Genomic DNA, 21,637 nt, shown 5'->3' on the forward strand with positions numbered 1-21,637 from the left:
TGCTCAGTCACCAGCACAGTAAGGGTTTCCTGATGTTAAGATAGAATGTATGTTTCAGTTTGTGCATCCTGTCCTGGCACTGGGCACTACTGAAGAGATTAGCACCAGCTTCTTTGCATCCTCCTTTCAGGTTTCTACAAATATGGATAAGATGCCTTCCAACTCTCCACTTCTCCAGGCTGAGATTCCCAGTTCTCTCACAATTTATTATTACCTTGGACAGCATCAGTTTTGATAGACATAAATAGACATGATAGACATTAGCTAGTGACTGCTGAGTTATTATGATTCATCTACTGGCCTTTGAAATTTGGTTCTGCAATAAATTTCACGCATAACTTTAAGAAAGTCATGGTCAAAGTCCTACTCTGTATGTAAGTAAAAGAGGTACAAGCCTGACACATGTTGCTAATACATTAAACATATTTCCATACTAGTTTTAAATCACCATTATAATCTCAGCAGGGCACAAGTCAGCAGGGGGGATATTGCTGAATTTATGCCTACATTCACAGTGATTTCGGTCGCAACACAGGACACCATATTGTCATGGTTAGACTGCTGTCTGCGTTCAAGCTAGCTAACAAGGTTAGCCTTGTTTATGTCTAACTGGGTTGCTGTAATATTATTGCATAGTACAGGAACATTACACGAGACCTCCAGATGAAATTGAACATGTGGAAACCATGGATGCTCAATTCTTGTGTAAGACACAACATACTGACAGCTAACTTGCCTATACACCCTTTTCCTATTGATTTCATGGGACATTACGCACCAAAGAGGATCTGGGCAAGCAACAAGCTTCTCAGTGTTCATAAATGAGAACAAGAGACTATTAAACAAAACTGAGAGTGCCCTGAGAGCCTAAAGCACTGTGGTAGAGCACAGAATAGGATAATAATAGGAAGAGCTAAAATAGAAAGGCTTCTCCCTTTTATTATATTTTCATAGGAAAAAAGAAGTCATTCTATCTTCTTTTGCAAAGAAGCATTAAGACCACAATAGCTTCAGTGACTTCAAAAAATTACTGTCATTGAAGCAAGCTCAGGCCAGAAGTGTTATTGTAACCAACAACTGAGGTGATTTATTGAACCTGCTCTGCAAATAATCACTTTCTACTGAGTTTCGTATTCTTACTTTTCATGTACTAGCAAAATACTGTAATGACCAAAGTCCAAAAGGCAAAGGAAACATGATTATACCAGAAGAAAACCATTGGAATTTATAAAAATCATGCAAATGTTTCCACTGGCTTTTGGTTTTGTAAAAGCATATTATATTTTAAACCCAAATGTTCCTCTGACAATTGTCTTCAAGAACATAATACATTTCTGTTTCTAAAACCTGTACTGCAAACAGAGCAACACACAAAAAAATGGATTTTATAAACAAGAATTTCCTTCCAAGACTGTAACATGAAGAGAGTAACACTGACTTTCAATTTAAAAGAAACAGTGCTTCTCCTTTTCCCCCCCCCTTCAATTATACTCAAAAGGAACTACTAAGGGAAAAAAAGGAAAATTATTTAGAAAAGCTAACATGAAATATATAATGACAGTGAACTATTTTACTTTATTAAGTCACAGAGGTGTATAGCCAATCCACACAAAGATTCTGCAAAGCTGCATTCATTTGTAGAGACCAAATCCTTCAGCAAGCTCTCAAGAGCAACTCTTCCTCATTGCTCATACCGCACTGCACACATAAAAATCCACACAGTTGTCTTACATCTACATTACAAGAGCAAGTTTGTGGGGAAATGATGGCACATGCTAGAAGACTTCCTTGCCTCTGAAATTTCTGTGGTATTTCACTAATTCAGGATTTCCTGAGTACAGCATGCTCCAAACATTCTCCCCTTAACATTAATAAATATGAGAGAAGCCTCTGTGTTTTCCTAACCATTTAACATAGCTGTTGGGAAAATCTGCCAGAGTAGTATCACTGAAAATGGTAGAGGCTGGGGATCTGCACACAAACAACCCATTCAGGTTGATTCCATCACTAATGAATTTCTGAATTTTTTCATCACCTTATCTTTAAGACTGGCAGATTTATAAGTTTTCCCACAGATGTTTTCCTCTGAATTGTTTTACAACAAAAATCAAGTTTCCTTACTTTTGTCATGGTGGAGTGATCTAAATCCACAAAAGCACATAATCACATGAGCACGTGAAAAAAAAAGAATAGGAAAAAAAAGGCAAGTATTGGAAAAGCTTTGGGGGCAGAAGGAAGACTAAGAGTAGCAAGAAAAGACTGGCAGAATAAAGGAGGAAGGAAAACAGAAACTTCAGACATGGGAGATATGATAGAAGAGAGAATAATCTGGCTAACTTGAAGAAACAAAACATTCAGAAAGAGAGCAAGTGAGAAGCAGAATTGGCACAAGAACTGTGAAGGAATGTTAATATAGCAGCAATGAGAAATAACAGCCATCTAGCACCATAGAATAATACAGCCAAATATCCGATTCACCAGGACAGGGAAGACAAAGAGGTAGAAGACAGTGCAACAAAGAATGAAGATGAGAACCATGTGCTAGAGAAAGGAGCAGCCAAAAAATACCTGTTAACAGGATTAGAGGAAATGACCAATCAATTTATTTTTAATTGCTACGGCATTTTGATTCCGTGCAAAAATAAAGTGAAAATATTACTAATAATTTCTGTTGACAATTAGATTTTGCAATGTACTACAATCTACATTACAATATGCACAAACATAACAAACATTATGAGTTTAAAAATATTTACAAGACTTACGAGCTGCTGTGGATCTGGCAGATTCACTCACTGGTATGTCAGCAGTAGCACCTTTACTGTTACATTTTACAGTGGTAACCTTACAGCTTTCAAGATTCTATTTATTCCATACGTTTCCTTGGTTTTAGACCTGGGAAAAAAAAATTAAATTTAGAAAAATGCTGATGTTACTTTGAAATGTGCCGTGTGATTCCTCCCAATTTAAATTAAAATTACATTCTTTCTTGTATCCAGTGTAAACAGTGTTATGCTTATGCTCAACCTTAAGCTAAGGAACAAAGCCCAATAACTAAAACAACTAAATTCATGTATTTAAAGTCAACCAGTGTCTTCACAGAGATTTTTTGCTATCTCCCTTCTACCTCTGCTCGATTTTATACATGAATAAATATCCTTATTTTGTGGTTGTTCCAATTCCAGTAATTTAATATATTTGCATATTTTTTGTGAGGTTGTGAATTATTCTGGCAGCAATACATAATTTACTTTAGTCAGTGGTTTTCAGTATTCATTCCAGTAGAATTCTGCACAGCTCCCACACTATAAATTTCATGCAGATATAGAATCTCTGCCATAGCAGTGATATCCTCATTTCTCAGGATTTTTTTTTCTCAGTCTGACTAAATTTCAGTTAATTCCATCCATTATCTATTTTTACACATTACAGACTTTACTGCGGGTTTATGCAGCTCTTTCAAGTTAAAGGCCCAGTTGAGGTTTGGTGCATATAACCTTGAAATATGTAAACCTTCTCTAAATTAGATTTTTCAGGGTATTTTTATTTCTATACATAATTTTCTCGGTCTGTAACTAAAAAGAAAATTCTGCTCAAGAAACACTGACTGACATAGAGAAAGGTTTTGAGAAAATATTTTTGTATTTTGTGCCTACTTCAAAAACACATTTCTATTGCATTTGTCAATCAGCTCAACATACAAGATAATGAATTCCACATTGTCATGAAATCTAAATAAACGAGAACTAAAGATAGAAATCTGCTCTAAATCTAAGTTTTGAAATGGATATTAAATAACGTGTACAATCTACGAATCATAAACACTGTTAAGACATGGCAATATCTAATGGTAATCCAAGGGAAGCTTCTAGGACAGGTACAGTCAAGAATCCAGTAAGCATATTTATACCTTTCTTCTGGTTTGGGGTTTTTAATAGAGAAATAACTTTAAGGCCACCTACAAATGGGGAGGGGAAGACCTCCTAGTCTTTTATTTAACTAAAAAGCAACCTATGCTTGCCATGTTCAGCAGCTTTCTCAGTAATTAATACAGTTTTTCTTGTACTATATTTGAATTTTATGTCTTCTATCCTGACTGCATTTACGTGCTTACTGTAGATTCTTAACAATAGCTCTTCTATAATGTATCACCAAGAAAGCACTGAAACAATCAGCATTCATCAGTTCAATTATGTCTCCATGTATGATTACATCCTTGCTGGCTAATTCTATAATATTTAAGTACTTTTACAGCGACAAGAACTATGCCAGAACAGAGTCGCTGCTGTAAAGCAATAATAGGACTGGATTAGAGCAAATATATGATCTTCAAAATACTATACTTTCTTTTCAGCATTATCCTGATATCCACCAGCTCTAAAGAAATTATCAGTTGCCACCCACTCAGACTCTGAGACACACAAGCTTTGAAACAATCAGTGACATCAGTGCTCTCACTGCACTCATAGTTCTAATACAACATACATACGGGGATTTTGACCCAGAAATAGCTTAATTTAATGGGGAAAAATATTTAATTCTCAATCACCTTATATGGAAATAGTTGCAAAACTGTAGCTAAATTGTGTCACAATAGAAAGATAGAAAGGTAATCTGGTCGTCTGAAATTTCTCATATTCGCAGCAAGACTTCATCATTATTAAACACTGGAAGGTCATGCCCAACTAATCTCACTGCTCAAATAAATAATTAGAATGCAGAATGCTTCCAGAGTATCAGCTGCATTCGGACAACAGAATGCTAAACTAGATTGCCAAGGCATTGATACAGCACAGGTTAGCAATCAAAGTATGTTACAGACATACTTTAATACATTTTTGTCAAAAGCATCTTGAAAGGTCAAATCCAGTGCTATTTTTTTACTAAAAAAAGAGAAACAATGCCACAGATAGACAGCTCAGATTCTTTGTTTCCTTTCCAGAGTACCGTTTTACAATGTTTAATCATATTTGCCAACAATCAGAATTAAGATGTTGTTATCATCATCGTTATTACCAGATCAGAGCACAGGATGCTAGCTTTAACAATAGTATTTCCAGCACTGATTTTTTTATATATATTTATATTTATGTGTCTTACTATTATGGGGGGGTAAAAAAGCAGTAGATTCTCACTGAAATGCACATCTGGTGGTCTGAACAAAAACAAACAAACAAACACAGTACCTGATATCCATTGAAAAATTAAGTCTACCAATATGTCCATAAAATCATCATCAAATCTGCTAAGGCATTCAGGAAATGCTTCACAGAAAGTGAAGTAAAGGATTTGAGACAAACGATCAGGATACATCTGCCAAAACAAGAATAACACCGTGTCTAACAAAGCTACAAAAAGAGCTTTCATACTACAATATTTTTACCTAATGAAAAAACACTCAAGTGAAGCATAGTAACTGCAAAGTCGTTCTTTTAAAAAAAGAATAGTGCTATCTTCTACTACTCGTGTGAAACATTAGGCAGCTGTACCAACAGTAAGGAACACACTTCTCAATAACGTGCTTAGCCAACATCAAAGTTCCCAGTTAAGATGGAATACGATGAGAGTGATTTAAACATATTATGTACTTTGAGCAAGAGCTCTTAAGCCTAAAATCAGGATAAAGTATTGTTTGATGATATTGAGCTGATCATGGCAGCTAATTAAAAACAAGAAATCTGGAAATTTCTCATCTTTTAACATTGTTTTATTATTCACACATTGTATGAGCCAAAAAATCAACTTCATGACAAAGTGATAATTTCCAGATTCCCTCAGTATTTCTGACTGCCGTCTCTCCTCTACATACATGCAGCTCTCTAGTGCAGGCAAACACTGTCAACATGGATATGTGTAAAATTGTTTATGGGACATGTTATAGTTTTATGAGCCAAAATACAGCATCTTTTTGTATATCAGTGGAATTACTAAGTGCTCATTTACCTGGGGGAGGGGGGAAACATCTTTACTATCCCTGGGAACAAGACAAAAAAGCACCACAAAGCTTTCTGCAAGTCTGTCAAAGAAGTGGTCCTGATCTTCCTGATTGGGCTTCAAAGGGTGAAACATGAACCCAAGAAGAAGGCATCAGCATAAATTCATATGCTGTTGTGAGCTAATATACTTGTGTGTCAGACTATTAGAGCTCATCTTTACATATACTATTATAGTGCTGACAATACAATACTAAAATATATTCTTAAAATAATTCCACTTCTTACTCTAGTATTTCCTTCTATATGTATTGACAGATTTTTTTTAAGTATACTGCAGTAGTTCCTGATTCAGAATCATACTTAAGTATGTCTATTATTTGAAGCATATGTGGTGTACCAGCCAATAACTAAGATGAAATCTAAGTGCTGTACTGAATTGAAGCCATTGTACATAACCACAGTCTCCTACCATTTGAATATTTTCCTTCTCTTCTTAATAAAGAACACAATGATTACCTGAGGTAATAGAATATATACATTTTTAATTTATGTTCTTAACCTAAATACTGCAAAATCATACCTTATGCAAGTCCTAGCATTGATACATAAAGCAAGCAAAGTAAAACAAACAATTTTGAACTAAATGCTTATTATAGGCATCATGGGATAAACCTGCTATCTAAATTAGCCGTTTATGTGTTCAGCTACTGCTGTTTAAAGTTATATGTCAGTTAGTCTTCGGCCTGTAATTGATGTACTCAGTTTTCATCTATAGCCAACTTGAAGAATCTGTAGCTTATTTCTTTAATAACAACAGATCTAGGAATACATCGAATTCATTTATACCTTAAACTTTTGGAGAAATCAGCACAAATAAATTCCTGAAATGCTGCAATAGATGATTTTGAGAGAAACAAGCTTCTTCAGATGTCAAGAACTTCCTTCTGTCAAACGAACAATAAAATATTTATTATGCTGAATGCTGCAATTCTAAAATCTAAGAACCACAGAACAAACTGAAACTACACAAGGATAGGAAGTGCAAGGGTTTTCATTTGGAACACAATCCAGAAGAAAATGAGAACCTTCTTTCAGACTGAGGACATACTGAAAGAAAAAAAGCTCGCAGGGAAATGTTCAGCTTCTACTGAGAACAAAAGCAGATTCCCTGGGCACCTCACCATTAGGCCATCGTAAATGGGGACACATCTGCATTTGCTGGTTACCAACAACTCTCAGATCTTCAATGTTTTTTTGTTTTATTTTGCTTGGGGTTTTTTTAGTTAATTTTCTCTAAACTTACAACAAAATGTTTAAATATATAAAGTTAAAATCACAAAAACTAAGTTACATAAAATTAATAAGGCATCAAATCACACTTACTGCATTTAAATTTTAACATAATTAAAAATATGCAAGAGCACAAATACTGTAACTAATCCTAACAACAAAGCAGATACAGGCACCAGATAAACTTCCATTGACATTTGGAGGCAGGCACTGATTCGAAGTTGTTCCAGAACAAATGCAGAAGTGCTAAAAGGATTTTGATGTTACTTGTAACTTGGCTATCTGGGTAGGTTTGCACACATTTAAACAATAGCCAAAATTTTTAAACCCATCAAAATTTACCAACACTTGCTGAACAGTTACAGAGATCCAACAGTGGATGTGAGCACAGCAAGGCAGTGAGTGGTGCCTCTCAGCAGTGGTGGCAGTGACAGTGGGTCACCTCCACAAACGGACTTTTGCAAGGAAAATGTTACCCTGGGTCAACTAACAGCTTACAGGGACAGAGATCACCATCTAAGGCTGATCACAAAGACAGCAGAGACACAGCTCTAAATTAACCCTATCTTTTCAACTGCTAATTAAAATACTGACCACACAAGAAAAGACAATGCCTTCTCATTTGTCTGCTAATGAAGTAACCAAAGAATTTGAAGACACTGCTAATTCCCACTGAAATGAGTAGAAAATTAGAAAATAAAGGTTACAATTAAAATAATACTCCAAACTGTCAACTGCAATTTTCCTGGCTAATTTAGTCCAGATGCAGGTGTGAAAGCTTTAATTTTAGATAGAGTAAGGATCCCTCATCAGTAGTAAAAGATGGATGCACACATATTGAAAGAATTAGCATATCATCAAATAAATCTTTCCTCACCTAATGAAGAAGAGCCATTATCTAGCATGAATTAACAGGGCACCTAGAAGCTCTTGGACACTGTCTTCATTTTTCTTCTGTGGTCATATGAAAGAAATAAGGAATATCTTCACTTTTTATGTCTCCAGGTGGGAGATGTGAGCATATAGTAGTAGCATGTGTAGTGAGGCCCTGTTTGATACGCTAATGCAAGATCAGTTTCACAGCCATGAGGTTCATGCCCACCAGCTATGGAGTATGAGTGTATGATCACACACGGAAGAAATTCATTTGGAATCCATTTGCATAATAGCATTCAAGTGCTTTACATACTTGCTGCAAATTCATACTTCAACAAGATTACAATTGCTGCTGTAATTAGACTGAGGTGTTACAGGCAACCATCTCTCTTTGTGCATAATGTTCAATCATTCCCTCAGTGCTGTGAGATATAAGTAGTCAGACACAGTAAAAAAGCAAACAAAAAAGCCCATGTAATTTAACATGATGTCTAACATATATGCCACAGAGACTGTAAAAAAAAATTACATGTTCTATACTGTAATTCTGGGTTTACCTTGTTTTTGAAACTCTTTTTAAGTTTAATATGGATTTTACATTATTTTTTCACTACTTTATCTACTGGCCAACTGTAGGACACAGGACAGGGGCAGCTAGAAGAATTCTTCAACAATGATGAGCTAAAATTAAACAGCTCCTAGATCAGGCAGTTTTGTAACTTCAATAAATGCTAATAGTGATACTAAAACCTTTATGAAAGTGGAACACACAAAGATGAATGAGTCAAAATATTTTGCAGTACTCTTTATTAGCAGCTTGTGATAAGGATATTGAAGAAAAGAGTACGTACTTGGCAATATCGACCTTTTATAACTAAGTCTCAAGGTTTTGAAGCTTCCAAATGTCTTGATAATTCTAAAGGTTGGTTTTTGAAACCAGGGTAATTACAGCTCTAAAAAGAAAAGAAAAATCTTCAGTAACCAAAGCTGATAATTATGTTCCCTTTGTGATGCTGCACTGAGAAAAGAGTGTTTCAAACTTAAGCAGTTTTTTTCTAAATTAAAACCTACAAAGGATTCTCCAACAGAGCTGGTGACTCTATTTTATAAAAATACTTTCTTTTGTGGTTGTTTTCTTTTTTCACCATAAGTCTGTCAAAGTACATGATATGATCACTTCAATCTTTGACACACTTCGTTTCTTGTGAGATTTCCCCCCCCCAAAAAAAAATTTCTATTAGAAAGAATGAGTAAACCCATTCCAATTTTTCATACTTGCTGGGCTTTTTGCTTCTTTCAACCTATATATGTCATTTTTTTCAATTTGAGATGATACTGTTTCTTGGCCATTTAGGATATATTTGGCCTATTTGCTCCTGTATCAGTTTCCAGACAAGTACAAACTTCTGATTGGCCATACAGCATATACAGTGACTTACAACGTTACACGATGCATAAGAGTGTACCTAGTGAGTAGCATCGGTTTGAAATGAGCTGATTGAGTTTTTTAAGGTATTTTCTTTAGCTCAGAGTGTCCAATGCACAATGTACATTGTCTGTATTACCACCATAGTTACTTGGTTTCTTACCAACTGATAGCAATATTACAGGAGCATAGGCTAAATCAGGTTGGAAGGGACCTCAGGAGAGAGAACAGTGCAGGTTCTCAAGGCTTTATTTTGCATGGTCTTGAAATTTTCAAAGATGAAGACTGTACAAGCTCTTTGAGAAATCTATCCCATTGGCAGATATGTTAGGAGCAACCATGCTTTGTAATTGTTTTGATACTTCGGAGATGTCCCACAAGAATCTAACAGAGGATTTGTTACATTTATATATCTCAATAGTTTCTTTAACAGAGCCTTTAGTTGAGTTTTAATAGACCAAATAACAAATACAATATGGTCTTTTAAGTTGCATCACTCAGCGTAATAACTCACTATCTTATTAGTAATTTATGGCTCAGTTCTGAGAGTATTCACATTAATATTAAAAAAAAAAAAAAAAAGAACCTGATTGTGCTTAGCATCTAACCAACATTCAAAACATACCAGAGGCAAGATATTCCAAGCTGTGACAGACATCTTTTCTTCAAGGCCCCTTTCCTCACTGAAAAGTCACAAACTACGCTCCCAAGAGTTGACGATAAAATCAAATGAATAAAACTGCCCAGCATATTTATATTGTATTTGGAATTTCTGTTATGTAATACACCTAAATTCAAGTTGTCTAGAAAATTTAATACTGAATCTTGAACAAATCTCAGTTTTTCTTCCCTTGGATTGATATCAAAGGTATTTCTTTGACTTACAGTTCAAAACACATTTATAAGAAAGAATGCCCTGTAATTTTAAAAATGTAATTAACGCAATAAAGCTCACCTCTACATGCCAACCCTTTGACTCCTCAGTAATGCGTTTGGCAACCTGAAAGTTATTAATTTCACAATTCAAAATTAATGTTATTTCACACAATTATATAAGTAATATTTTCAGCCAGGAAAATTCATACTATGAACTTTGAGTCTAATTCAGATTAAGAGCAACCATCTAAAACTGAGCCTTTAGGGGATGTATATATTACAAAATACCTTTAGAGATATAAAGAAAAAAATACTTCAAATGTGGCTGTTTGTTTTGTTCAGTTTTTTTTTTTCCCACCCCAAAAATATACAAAGGTAAATGTAATCTAACCTCTAGATCCAAGGAAAAGACTTGCAAATTTTGTCTTCTCATCTAACCCACAAAGAGAACTAAAAATACATAATTACATAATATACCTTTGTTTTCCTCATCTCACTTTTCCGAGTCAGAAGTTCTGGATCAATTTGCTCAGTAGGAATCTCTTTAAAAAAATTAGCAAATTTTATCTAGAAATAGAATCTGGATTGATGATGTGATGGACTAAAAGCTCTAATCAGACAAAGACTTCTAATTTATCTATGACTATGTCTAAATGCATACATGCACAAAACATGACGCTGCATCATCCTACTGCATTATTGCAAGGATTGGAAGACTTGAAAATCACCATTTTTGTCCTTCTACATGTCTCATCCTTACTTTATAACAGCAAGATCTGTGGAGAACATGTTTTCAGAGACACTTTGGTTAGGTCTGAAACAAAACGTTCCTATGATCTAGCCAGAACTGGAACTTCAGCTTATTAGATTTTTTAAATTATAAAATTGACACTTCACACTTGCAAATGAGGAAAAGCTGCAAACACTTCTCTGGAACGATATCTTTGTTTTAAATAGCGCCTAGGAAACTTCCAACGTGCACTGTTAACTTTACTTAAATTTCTGGAATTTTGCAAACTCTAAACCTACATTTCTATCTACAATTTTTACAAAAATTCTACCTACATTTTTATTCTTTTTTTTTTTTCTATTACTCTACACTGTTACCAAGAAGTAGGCAGAAATCACTAGTCTTCTAAAGGCATTAGGATTTTTTTTTCTCATTTTCTAACTATAGTTTCTACTTTAAAAATATGAACTGACTATTACTCTGTTCAGGGGCAATTAGCTGTTCTTCTAGAGACGCTGGTCCACACTGTAATGACAATATTGTTTCAGCATGTTTCTTTAGTTCAATAAGGCATGTGTTCATTCTCTTCTCCAAATCTGAGAGTGAACTGACGGTCAATGGAGCATGTTCATGCAGACTCTTAGAGACAGCACTGAAGGAACAGTCTTTTCTTAAGTTATCCACCAAAGAATAAGGCTCATCCAAACAGACACGTCTTGGCCAGTCCGTCTGCAATCAGTACGTATCAAAAGTAATTATTTCTGAACATGATACAAATGGAAAGATTAAATTTGGGAACCTGTGAAATTTATTCTGGATAAAGAGTTGCAATACCAGTATAAACACATTTTACTTACACATTTTAAGAACGTCAGATCTTGGCAACATTGCTAACATAGACTGCAATTTCCTGCTGCTCCATGTGCCGCATTCAGAGATGATTATATCATCTCAATAAGAGGGAAAAACAGAAATAGGCCAAGGAGGCCCATTATAGCATACACAGAGCAATTAAAAGGACTATAACTTTTTAGTTAGAAAAAGAGATAACTCAGGGAAAAAAAGGGTTGTTGTGTTTCTAAAGAGACAAATAAAATCATGTGCAATTTAAGTTCTCTGAAAGGACAGTAATGTCTTCCATCTGTTGAGAACAGCCTTGGAAGCATAAGAAGAAACTGCTCCTTGGTCAGTGAAGAATTAAAACTAGTAGCTTAAACATTTGAACAACCCGTTGAAACCAATGGTAGTCATTTGAAGTCAATCATCAAATTGGTTACTTCCCTGAAATTACTTAGTAAGTGTTAATATGGAACGATCGATTTCTTTTTAAAACCCCTAATATAGCTGAAAAACAATGACATGTTCTACCATAATAGCTGGACAGAAAAACAAATTATTCTCTCCCTCCTCCCTGCCAAATCAAATGAAGAGCAAACTAGCAATACACACAAGTACTTTAGGATTAAAAAGAAAAAGGCAAATAAAACCAATTGGGAAACTAAAATATATTAATATTTTGTTTTGACATTATCCAAAATTATAATGTTTCCATTTTTATATCAGATTGTTCCTCCAAATAATTTGTCCTTAAATAAAAATTAAATTCTTTTAATGAAATGTTCCACTTGAAAAAACATTTTAAAACATTTTTCTTTCATTGTTTACATGAGATAAAACGTTTTGGTTCAGTGCAGTAGAGCAATTTTCCTCATAGCTCTACAGTTAGAGGCTTTGAGCAAATCAATACTTGCAAATTATGTAGGCAGGTGAAAAGGAATTTTCTGTTTCTTTCAAAAATAATGTAATTATGAAGAATTGTAGAATGCCCTGGGTTGACAAGGACCATAATGGTCATCGAGTTTCAACCCCTCTGCTTTGTGCAGGGTCGCTAATCACTAGACCAGGCTGCCCAGAGCCACATCCAGCCTGGAATCATTGGTATTCACATTATATTAAATTATTTAACAAAATATAAAAGCACATTGAAAGATTTCCCCTAACACGCTTCCCAGTACAAGAAAAGAAAACAACCTCATTAAAAAATAAAACTAGCTAGCTGTTCACTCTGTCATACTCATCAGCACATTTTGCCGTAGGGTTCAGCACTTTGTGTTGTGTTAGTAATGCTGTGGTCTAATCAAATATTTTAAACAAAGCTTGGGTCAGTGTCGTCACTCAAGCATGCTTCCAACAATACGAAAGTGCTGTACAGCAGACAAAAACTTCCTCCGTGGTTTACGTTTCTAGAAAAATTTAACTGAAAGGCCACTCCCTTGATGGGCTGCCATTGCTGCAAACCTCTTAGTTTCCAATGACTGAGGGTTTAGGGAATACAATACATGTTCAAACTCAGTTCTTGATATTTACATCCACATGGCTTTGCTCATCACCCCACTCCTACATGTTCACTCCATTGTACACATGGGCAGCTAAAATAACAAGCAGTTAGACTCACTAAGTCTTGAGACCGTAGGAATTCTTCAAAAGTCAAAGGAGGCTTTTCCATTTTCGACTGACATGCAGTAAGATTTGTTGTCACCAGAATGCCCTAAAAACCATAAGACAACACATATGAGCATATATTTAAACTTTGGATTATTGAAACTTACAAATAAGGCAATTTCTGTAGCTTATGTACAACTCATTCAGTCATTTCTGCAAAAAGCAGAAGAATCACTTCACATTCCTAAATGTTGAGAAAGATGCTAAAGAGGATGCAACCATAAAAGCAGAAGTTCCCTTTTCTTCTAGACATATCCACACAAAGTAGCAAGATACTTATATCATTTATGTACTTTTAAAATATATACAGGGAAAAAAAATGTGAAAGTTGCATCACCAAGTAGGTCTCCTCTGCTTCTATATGTCCCAGTTTTGTTTATAAAGTAAAAGCAATGCAAGGACTGTAAATGAGCAGAAGTCTTACTGAAATCAGTCGACTTGCATATCTCAGGTTCTGTATAACTTTTACTTATACATTGTTACTTATACATTGTTACTTCCAAGCACAAACAACACCAAAGAGATGTAAGAACATAAGAAACACCCATTCAAAGAAAAACTGCTTTGGGAAATCATGAAATGAGTAATTCAGAACAAAATAATGGTGCAGCATCCGTTCTTAGGAATGGTTAAGATGGCAGCCTTCAGTGCTGCACAGGATCAAATAACAAGGAGTGACTGCAATTCCAGACACGGCTTCTGGACGATGAGCTCTGCTGTTCCCAAAAGTTGGGTAAAGCATCCAAAGAAATCGTTCAAGCACAGGAGATGGCACCTCATGAGAAGCAGCTCGGGCCGAAGCAGAACAAGGGAGCCCCAGTCGGTGCCCTCTGCATTACAGGCTGCAGCACCACCCACCTCAGTGAGGTCTGCGGGCTGTAACACAGCAAAGCCTGGCACAAACTGTGCCCACGATGTTAATTCTTCCCCTAGGGCTCCTGCAAGTAAGATACCACAGACTGCCCTTGGCTCAGTCAAGATAAACATTCCCTATACCAAAATTACTGCTTTCGCACAGGCACGTCAGCCTAAAAATGCAGCCCGTGACCACAGGACGTGGGATGTCACAGCAGGGCAGTGCCCTCACTCAGCCCGAGCTCCACAGAGAAGCTTGCAGTCCCGTGGAGAGAGAGAGAGATGAAAAACAACAGCAACAACAAAAAGAAATACCGTGACAAAATTCCCCAGCCCTCGGCGTCAACCGTAAGCATGCAGTTATGTACGGTCGGTGGAAAAAAAAACAAAGTACGGGGCAGGAAAGGAAACACAAAAAACACTCAAGCTTCCAGGAGCTGAGGGCGGACGGCCGCGTGCTGCAGCCCGGCGCGTGCCGTTGCTAAGGGCCCCTAGCAACCGTTTCCCGCCGAACCGCGGTGCCGCCACGTCCTTCCGGCCCCGCTCCCGCGGCGCGCAGCCCGCCCTCGGCGTTCCGGGGCGTTCTGGGGCCGCAGCGCGTGCTGGGAGCCGGGCCGGCGGGGCAGGGAGCGGCGCGGAGCTCCGCGACCCACGGCGAAGGCACGGCGGGGCCGGGGGCGCACGGGAAGGGGCCGGGCGGGAGGGCGGCGGGGGCCGGCGGCTCTGCGGAGGCCTTTGCCGTCGCGGAAGTAGAGCCCGCCGCCCGCCGTCCTGCGGTGCGGGCCGGGTTTGGCCCTTCGCTCCCAGCTACTGAAAAGCAGATCGCACCAGGGAACCTGTCCGCCTTGGGTTTTGACTGTATTTCAGTGGGTTTTCCTGACCTTTAAAAAGTTAAAGCTTGTCGCTGCAGGAGGGAGAGGTATCAAAGCATGCACAAGTATATAATTTATCTGGGATTAATTTTGCATTCCTATTGTAAAGCTCGCTGAGCGTTTTATCTTTGTTGTTTTTCAGTTAGATTACGCTTGGTTTTATCTAAACAGTTCCCTTTGGACCACATCTGGGGAATCGCTGTTTGTTTGTTTTCGTTAAGCGTGGCTCTCGGGTTACATCATTTCTCAAGTGCGATCCCTGACATAAAAGGCAACCTCGGTTAGCCAGAAGTAAACACGGGGATTACTGCTTTCATTTGAAGTGGGGCAGCGCAGCGCGCAGAGGCAGCTTAAGGCTCCTGCGGGCGGCTCCTCCTGCACGGGCCGAAGAGCGGCGGGAGCGACCCGGGCAGGCAGCGTCCCTGGAGCTGCGGCACACAGCGGTAATGATCCCGGCTGGGGCAGGTAGAGCCCTGTTCGTGCTACTCACAGCAAAGAGAAGGCTGTGCGCCAGCTGCAGGGTATGTCGTGCAGAAAGCCTGGAAGAAAGGCTGTTCTGTCAGTGTTACTGAACAAATATGCACCTGCAGAATGAGTTCAGACTGCCAGCACTTACTATCTAGTATATGGAGTACCAAGACCCTATTTTAGCTCTTCAGAAGCGTTAATCTAGCCTCAAGCCTTGTTCCTGGATGATTTCCTTTCTCTCACAAAGCTCTGTCAACAGGAATTCCATTTAGTTTGTCTGCCTGCATTTCAGCAATACATTTCAGCACGGAGATCCAAGTCTAATTATAGTTAGATCTTACAGCTTTCTGTCCTGTAGACGTTTAATTCCTTACCAGTAGTCATGCTGAAAACTGATGGGGCTGCTCCTGCAGGTATTAAGTGCCAGGCAGTGTTTCACAGGCCTCTAGACACAGATCCTGCCCCTAGGAAAAAAAAAACACATGCACAGTTAATAGGCTAAGTTATCTGGGTAAAATGATGAGTGCATGTGCATTAAGAATACAGATCTGAAGTTCTGTCTGGCTGTTTACATGCTCCTGCAATCTGTTTGGAGTTCTTGGTACGACAATCACTAGGTCAGATGATTGTGCTATTTTTTGTTGTAGAAGATACATTTGTTAATAGGATCGTATGGAATCATAGGATCATATAGACTAATCTGTTTATAATTATACTGTTACGGATCTTTATTTAACAGGTAAATCATATTGTCTGTTTCAGCTAACCATGTCTTTAAGTTCATCTACAATTCTAAATGAAGAAAACTCTCAAGGACCAAAAAGAAATACTGCACGTTTGGGAAGTCTAGAACTGCAGACTCCATCATCATTTCAAGATAACCCGCTTCAAAAATTACAGTTAGCATCACAGGAAGTACTTGAAAAGGCAAAGAAAAGTGGGAGATCAAAATGCCCACGATGCAGTAGCTCAAGGATGTTTTATTGTTACACATGCTTTGTTCTTGTTGAAACTGTCCCTACCACAGAAATCCCAACAGTGAAGGTTAATATTTCTTATGAATCTTTTATAATATTCTTCTGTCTTTTAGTTACTTGGGACATAGAACAGATGGTCTATGACCATTTCTTTTCTAATTCATTCTTTACAAACAGTAATTTTTAACACAGAAGTGATATCAAATGAATAAATTCCATTTAGATAAAATTATTGTTCTTACTTGAGAAATCACATGCACAGGTGCTGACAGTGTGCCACTCTTCACATAAATGTTTACGTGCCTAATTGTTGGGAAGATAAGCAGAAGTCACTCACGAGTGTTAGTTCACTTTGGTTTTAAAAGTTTCTTTACCGTCATTCTTCAGCTTGTAAGAACTCTGGCCTGTACAAAATGTACTCTGAATAAGGTATGATTTGCCCATAACCAAGGCCTAATATGTAATACAGATGAGTATTCATATTTTAAGACCATTATATTGCTTAAATTAAGCCTGTATCTTATCTATCTTTTGGTACTATTTCTAGAGCTTTTAACCACACCAGTGCTACAGCATTCCAAATTGCATTCATTGCATACTTAGGTATTTACATGAACTCAGAGAATGTGACAGGTGCTTCTTGTCACTTGTCTCTGGTTTACTCTGGTTTAGTTCTAACATAAAAAATAATTGTAAACTATTTAAAGGAAGTATGTCTTAATTACATGCCCATAAGGATTTATCCTGAATTTTAAATAAGCTTTTGTATGTGTGTATATATATATATACACACATACATGTTTTGTATGTGATAATATTTTTTTTCTTTCTTTATTGCTTTAGTTACCTTTGAAGATTGACATTATTAAACACCCAAATGAAAGTGATGGCAAGAGCACTGCTGTGCATGCTAAGCTCCTGGCTCCTGATGATGTTACAATTTACAAGTACCCTTGCATTCCAGAATACAAAGAAAAAAGACATGAAGTAAGAAATTCCATATAAATAAAATAACATGGCTTTGTGCTGGGGAAAAATGGAGCTATCTTCCATGCTTCGTCCTGCAGCTGATACTGCTCTCCTCTGGGAGAGAGAGGAAAGCGCTATTCTGTTAATCCAGTCCATTCCATCTTGAACATCTCAAAGCATGGGCCTACAAACATATAATGGTTATAGTCTGTCCTGCAAAGCTTGGAGATACTGCAGCACCATCTAAGCACCTTGAATTTCCTGTTTCCAGCACCCTAGGTGGTAGATAATGTGTCATACCGTGTACCGTAAGAAGTGTTATACCCAGACATTCAAAAATACTCAGATGGGTATTCTGCTCATCCTAGTCAGCATCTGCCAGATTTAAACATCCTTAATTTTAAGTGTCTTTATTCATTAATGCAATCCTTTAGCCTTTTAGAAAAAAATATATATATAAAATATTAATCTTTAAAGAGAAACGCCCTCTCCACTGACTTAAATGCTTGTGGGTAGGGATCAAAAGTTTATATTCTTTAATGAAACAATTCTTACTGTTTCATTAGCATATTGCTCAGATCTCGTTTATTTTCTTCATTTAGGTGGCACTTATCTTTCCTGGCCCCGATTCAGTTTCAGTAAAAGACATTGCTTTCCATCTCCAAAAATACTCCAGGAAAGGTGTTTGTGACACTGATGATGACTGTTCCAAAGAGCCGTTTCTTAAGAAAGCAAGAGTAGAACCTACAGAAGAAAAAGATTTAAATGAATGCAACTCAAGCAACATGAATGAAGGCACTAAACTGAAGAAAATAGTATTTATTGACAGTACCTGGAATCAAACTAATAAAATAATAACCGATGAAAGACTTCAAGGTAAAAATAAAAAAGTTGTTATTGCTACAGAAATGCTTAAATGAAATACCTGTATATAAAATCATAAAAATTCCCTGCATCCTTTAGCTCTCTCGAGGTCCCTTCCAACCTCTGCCATTCTGCAAACCTAACTCCGAAAATTACTCATAAAATTTGGGAATACTGAAGATGAGGGAAGGAGTGGAATTCCTGCCTCAAACAGCCTCGTTTGGCATCCTATCCCCCAATCCACCTTCTCTAATCCATGTCAATTTTTTGTTCTTGACAGGGTTACTACAAATTGAGTTGAAAACAAGGAAAACTTGCTTTTGGCGTCATCAGAAAGGAAAGCCAGATACATACCTTTCCACAATAGAAGCAATTTATTATTTCTTCGTGGATTATCACCAGGAGATTTTGAAAGAGAACTACAAAGGACAATATGATAATCTGCTTTTTTTCTTTTCATTCATGTACACATTGATTAAAAATGCCAAGCGTGGCACAGGAAAAGAATAAACTGTCTGTCTATAGGTAACAACCTTTTATTTTGTTTCTTTTGTAATGATGATCTATCGTAATAATGTAATTTTACCTGACTGAAATCTCAAAACAGATGGTTCTCTTAGTCATGGCTAAGAGTTTTCCTCTAAAAGTAACTTTATGTGTGCATAACATGCACAGAGAAGGATACAAAACTACTCAGATTAGTCTGATTTTAATTATTTATTTGAATAGAATTAATGGTTTACTAAATACTGTACTGTTTGAACCTGATCTGCTAATCACAATGAATTTCTTCAGGTGGGGATTGGAGAAGTTGGCCTTTGTCCCATGTACATCTAATTCTAAAAAAGCATTTGGCATGCTAGCTTCTTTTATTATTTATGTTTTGGATGTTTCATATGTTTTATCCAGTATAATTGATTTCAGTTACATGACTTCAAAAACGTCGTGAAGTTATTAGGATGGTATTTAATAGAGGACTGGGGACAACAGTAAATGAAAAGCCACACTGAGAAAATGGAGTATAAATTACATACTTGATGATTGACTCCAGAAAATTGTCCTTGTAATAGAAAAGAGGTCTCTGTCATTGTACAGTGCATGATTTCTATAGTACCATTCACATACTGTTGTATTAAAATTATTCTCAATTTCCTGCATAATTGTCGACTCCTTCAAACAGAATCCAAGTGTTTACATAAGTTCATTATTATTTTGGGGAACACTAACTTTATGGGTTAACGTTAAAGAATATCATAGTAAAATTTTGTAGATGCCATCTTCTTATACTCTAAGCAGCAGAAAGGGCTCATGGAACACCCTTGGACTTACCTGAAAATGTAGATCTTTTTTCAGGACCTAAGCTAAATGTACAAAGACAAGAAGTATGATAGACTGTGGTTCTGACCTCAGCATTCCTGACAGGACTTCCTTAACTTAGGCAGACCGTGAATCTACTGTGTTATTTCTTTTGCAGCATTGTGCACATTTGCATGGCATAAATAAGACTGTCTTTTCTGATTTCATTTTTGCTGGTATGCATAGGACTGCTGGCAGAGTCATCGTGTGTGAGTGTAATTGTGTGTGTGCCTTTGCCAAGCTCTAGCAGTAAAGGTAGTGCTGGCAGAGGTACTGAATCTGGATCTGTTACTTTACGAGCAAAATTGTATATATGTTTTTTTTTTTAAATCATACTAGGTTGTTCTGCCAAATAAAATTATGTTGGTAAAAATTATAGTCTTAAGATACTAAAAAATGTTTGATTACAGGCAGAATATAAGGGGGATACATATTTGGTATTTTCATTAGCATTACTGACAAAAAACTAAATCTTGTCAAAGTGACACAGATTGAAGAACTGTAGTAGATTATTTTTAAACACAAGTTCCAAAGTTTCTGCTGTATATTTTCCTCTAGAAATATGACTGAATTATCATCTGTACCGTACTCTCCAGAAGAGTGCCCTCATATCCTAGTAAGCATAGAAATGCTACACTGAAAAAAACGTCAAGAATATACTTTTTTACTATTACACGGGAATCCATGCAGACTCAGCTGATTTGCTGTGTATGTGTGTATATATATATTTTTTTAATGCATCAAGATATTGATGAAATCCAAGTAAATATTGCTTTAAATAAGCTACAGATATATTCCCTGCAGGTTGAGATTACAGACCTGAAGATAAGTACATCTGCAGAAGTGAATGCATATAAAATCCCATCTCGGTGCACAACCAAAGCATATCTGCATTTGCAAGAAGAAATGCCAGTTAAGTTATATGAGTGCATATGAAGTGTGTGAATTACAAAAGCATGGAAAGAAGCATAGGTATGAAGTCAATAAGAAAAAACATTTTTAAATGTATGTATATGTATGAGTGTGTATATATATATATATATATATACATATATATATACACACATACACACACACACACCTAAATGGCAAAGCTGTAAATGACACTGTGAGTTCATGTGTACCAAGCAGTTAGAAAAATCAGTCATGTGTCGATGCTACTGAAGCAACACGTTTCTTATTCATTTTTATTGCTACTGGAGCTTCTTACACTGATTAATGCTATCTCCTTTGGTTTGAATTTTGATAGTTTATTGACAATCTCATCTGTTATTATTTTGTGAAGATTGCTGTAATATTTTTTTAAATCATAGAAGTGATTTTGTATCGCACAAATTTGAGATGGGAACTTTCATCCACTTTGAGCAAACAAAAATAAAATGAACCCACTGACCCAGTGTTTTACAAGAAGCAGAGAGAGAGATCTTGGGGGGGGGGGGGGGGGGGGGGGGGGAGGGGGAGGGAAGGTACTTCCAAGACATTTCCCTGAAAACATGTTTTTTTATTTAAGAAGTAGAGGTCAGATAAAAGCTTATATAAGCTGCTCTTTGTTACTTTCAGAAAACAGTTTCATAAGGTTAAAAATGGCTTCCAAATTTAAGTTTTCTGTACCTCACTTTATTTGAACAATGGGAATTAAG

The 21,637-nt window shown here is 36.7% G+C and overlaps 2 protein-coding genes across 5 annotated transcripts in view; one reads left to right on the forward strand and one right to left on the reverse strand.

Moving 5' to 3' along the window:
• Positions 1–15,033, reverse strand: part of FAM227B (family with sequence similarity 227 member B) — a 121,586-nt gene extending 106,553 nt beyond the window's left edge. The window contains exons 1-10 of one of the 4 annotated variants that reach the window (XR_005862516.1): positions 14,495–14,783; positions 13,590–13,682; positions 11,614–11,863; positions 10,882–10,946; positions 10,484–10,528; positions 8,954–9,055; positions 8,104–8,180; positions 6,783–6,880; positions 5,187–5,313; positions 2,766–2,895 (exon numbers count right to left, since the gene is read on the reverse strand). Coding sequence is in view for 3 of the 4 variants with exons in the window: in XM_040706176.1 (XP_040562110.1) it covers positions 8,984–9,055; positions 10,484–10,528; positions 10,882–10,946; positions 11,608–11,863; positions 13,590–13,682; positions 14,495–14,623 (660 nt within the window). In the remaining variant the exon portion in view is untranslated. Of the gene's footprint in view, positions 1–2,765; positions 2,896–5,186; positions 5,314–6,782; positions 6,881–8,103; positions 8,181–8,623; positions 9,056–10,483; positions 10,529–10,881; positions 10,947–11,607; positions 11,864–13,589; positions 13,683–14,125; positions 14,162–14,494 lie in introns of those variants that run through there. The other 3 variants (NM_001391908.2, XM_040706177.1, XM_040706176.1) reach the window with 3 other exon arrangements.
• A 44-nt stretch (positions 15,034–15,077) lies between these two features.
• On the forward strand, positions 15,078–20,370 carry DTWD1 (DTW domain containing 1). The gene is made up of 6 exons (XM_040706754.2): positions 15,078–15,151; positions 15,687–15,884; positions 16,594–16,875; positions 17,652–17,795; positions 18,380–18,653; positions 18,922–20,370. The coding sequence occupies exons 2-6, from the start codon at positions 15,810–15,812 to the stop codon at positions 19,149–19,151; spliced, it is 1,005 nt and encodes a 334-aa protein (XP_040562688.1). The 5' UTR covers positions 15,078–15,151; positions 15,687–15,809; the 3' UTR covers positions 19,152–20,370.
• Positions 20,371–21,637: the final 1,267 nt, after the last annotated feature.

Source organism: Gallus gallus, chromosome 10, assembly GCF_016699485.2.
Source record: "Gallus gallus isolate bGalGal1 chromosome 10, bGalGal1.mat.broiler.GRCg7b, whole genome shotgun sequence".
Taxonomy (NCBI): Eukaryota; Metazoa; Chordata; class Aves; order Galliformes; family Phasianidae; genus Gallus; species Gallus gallus.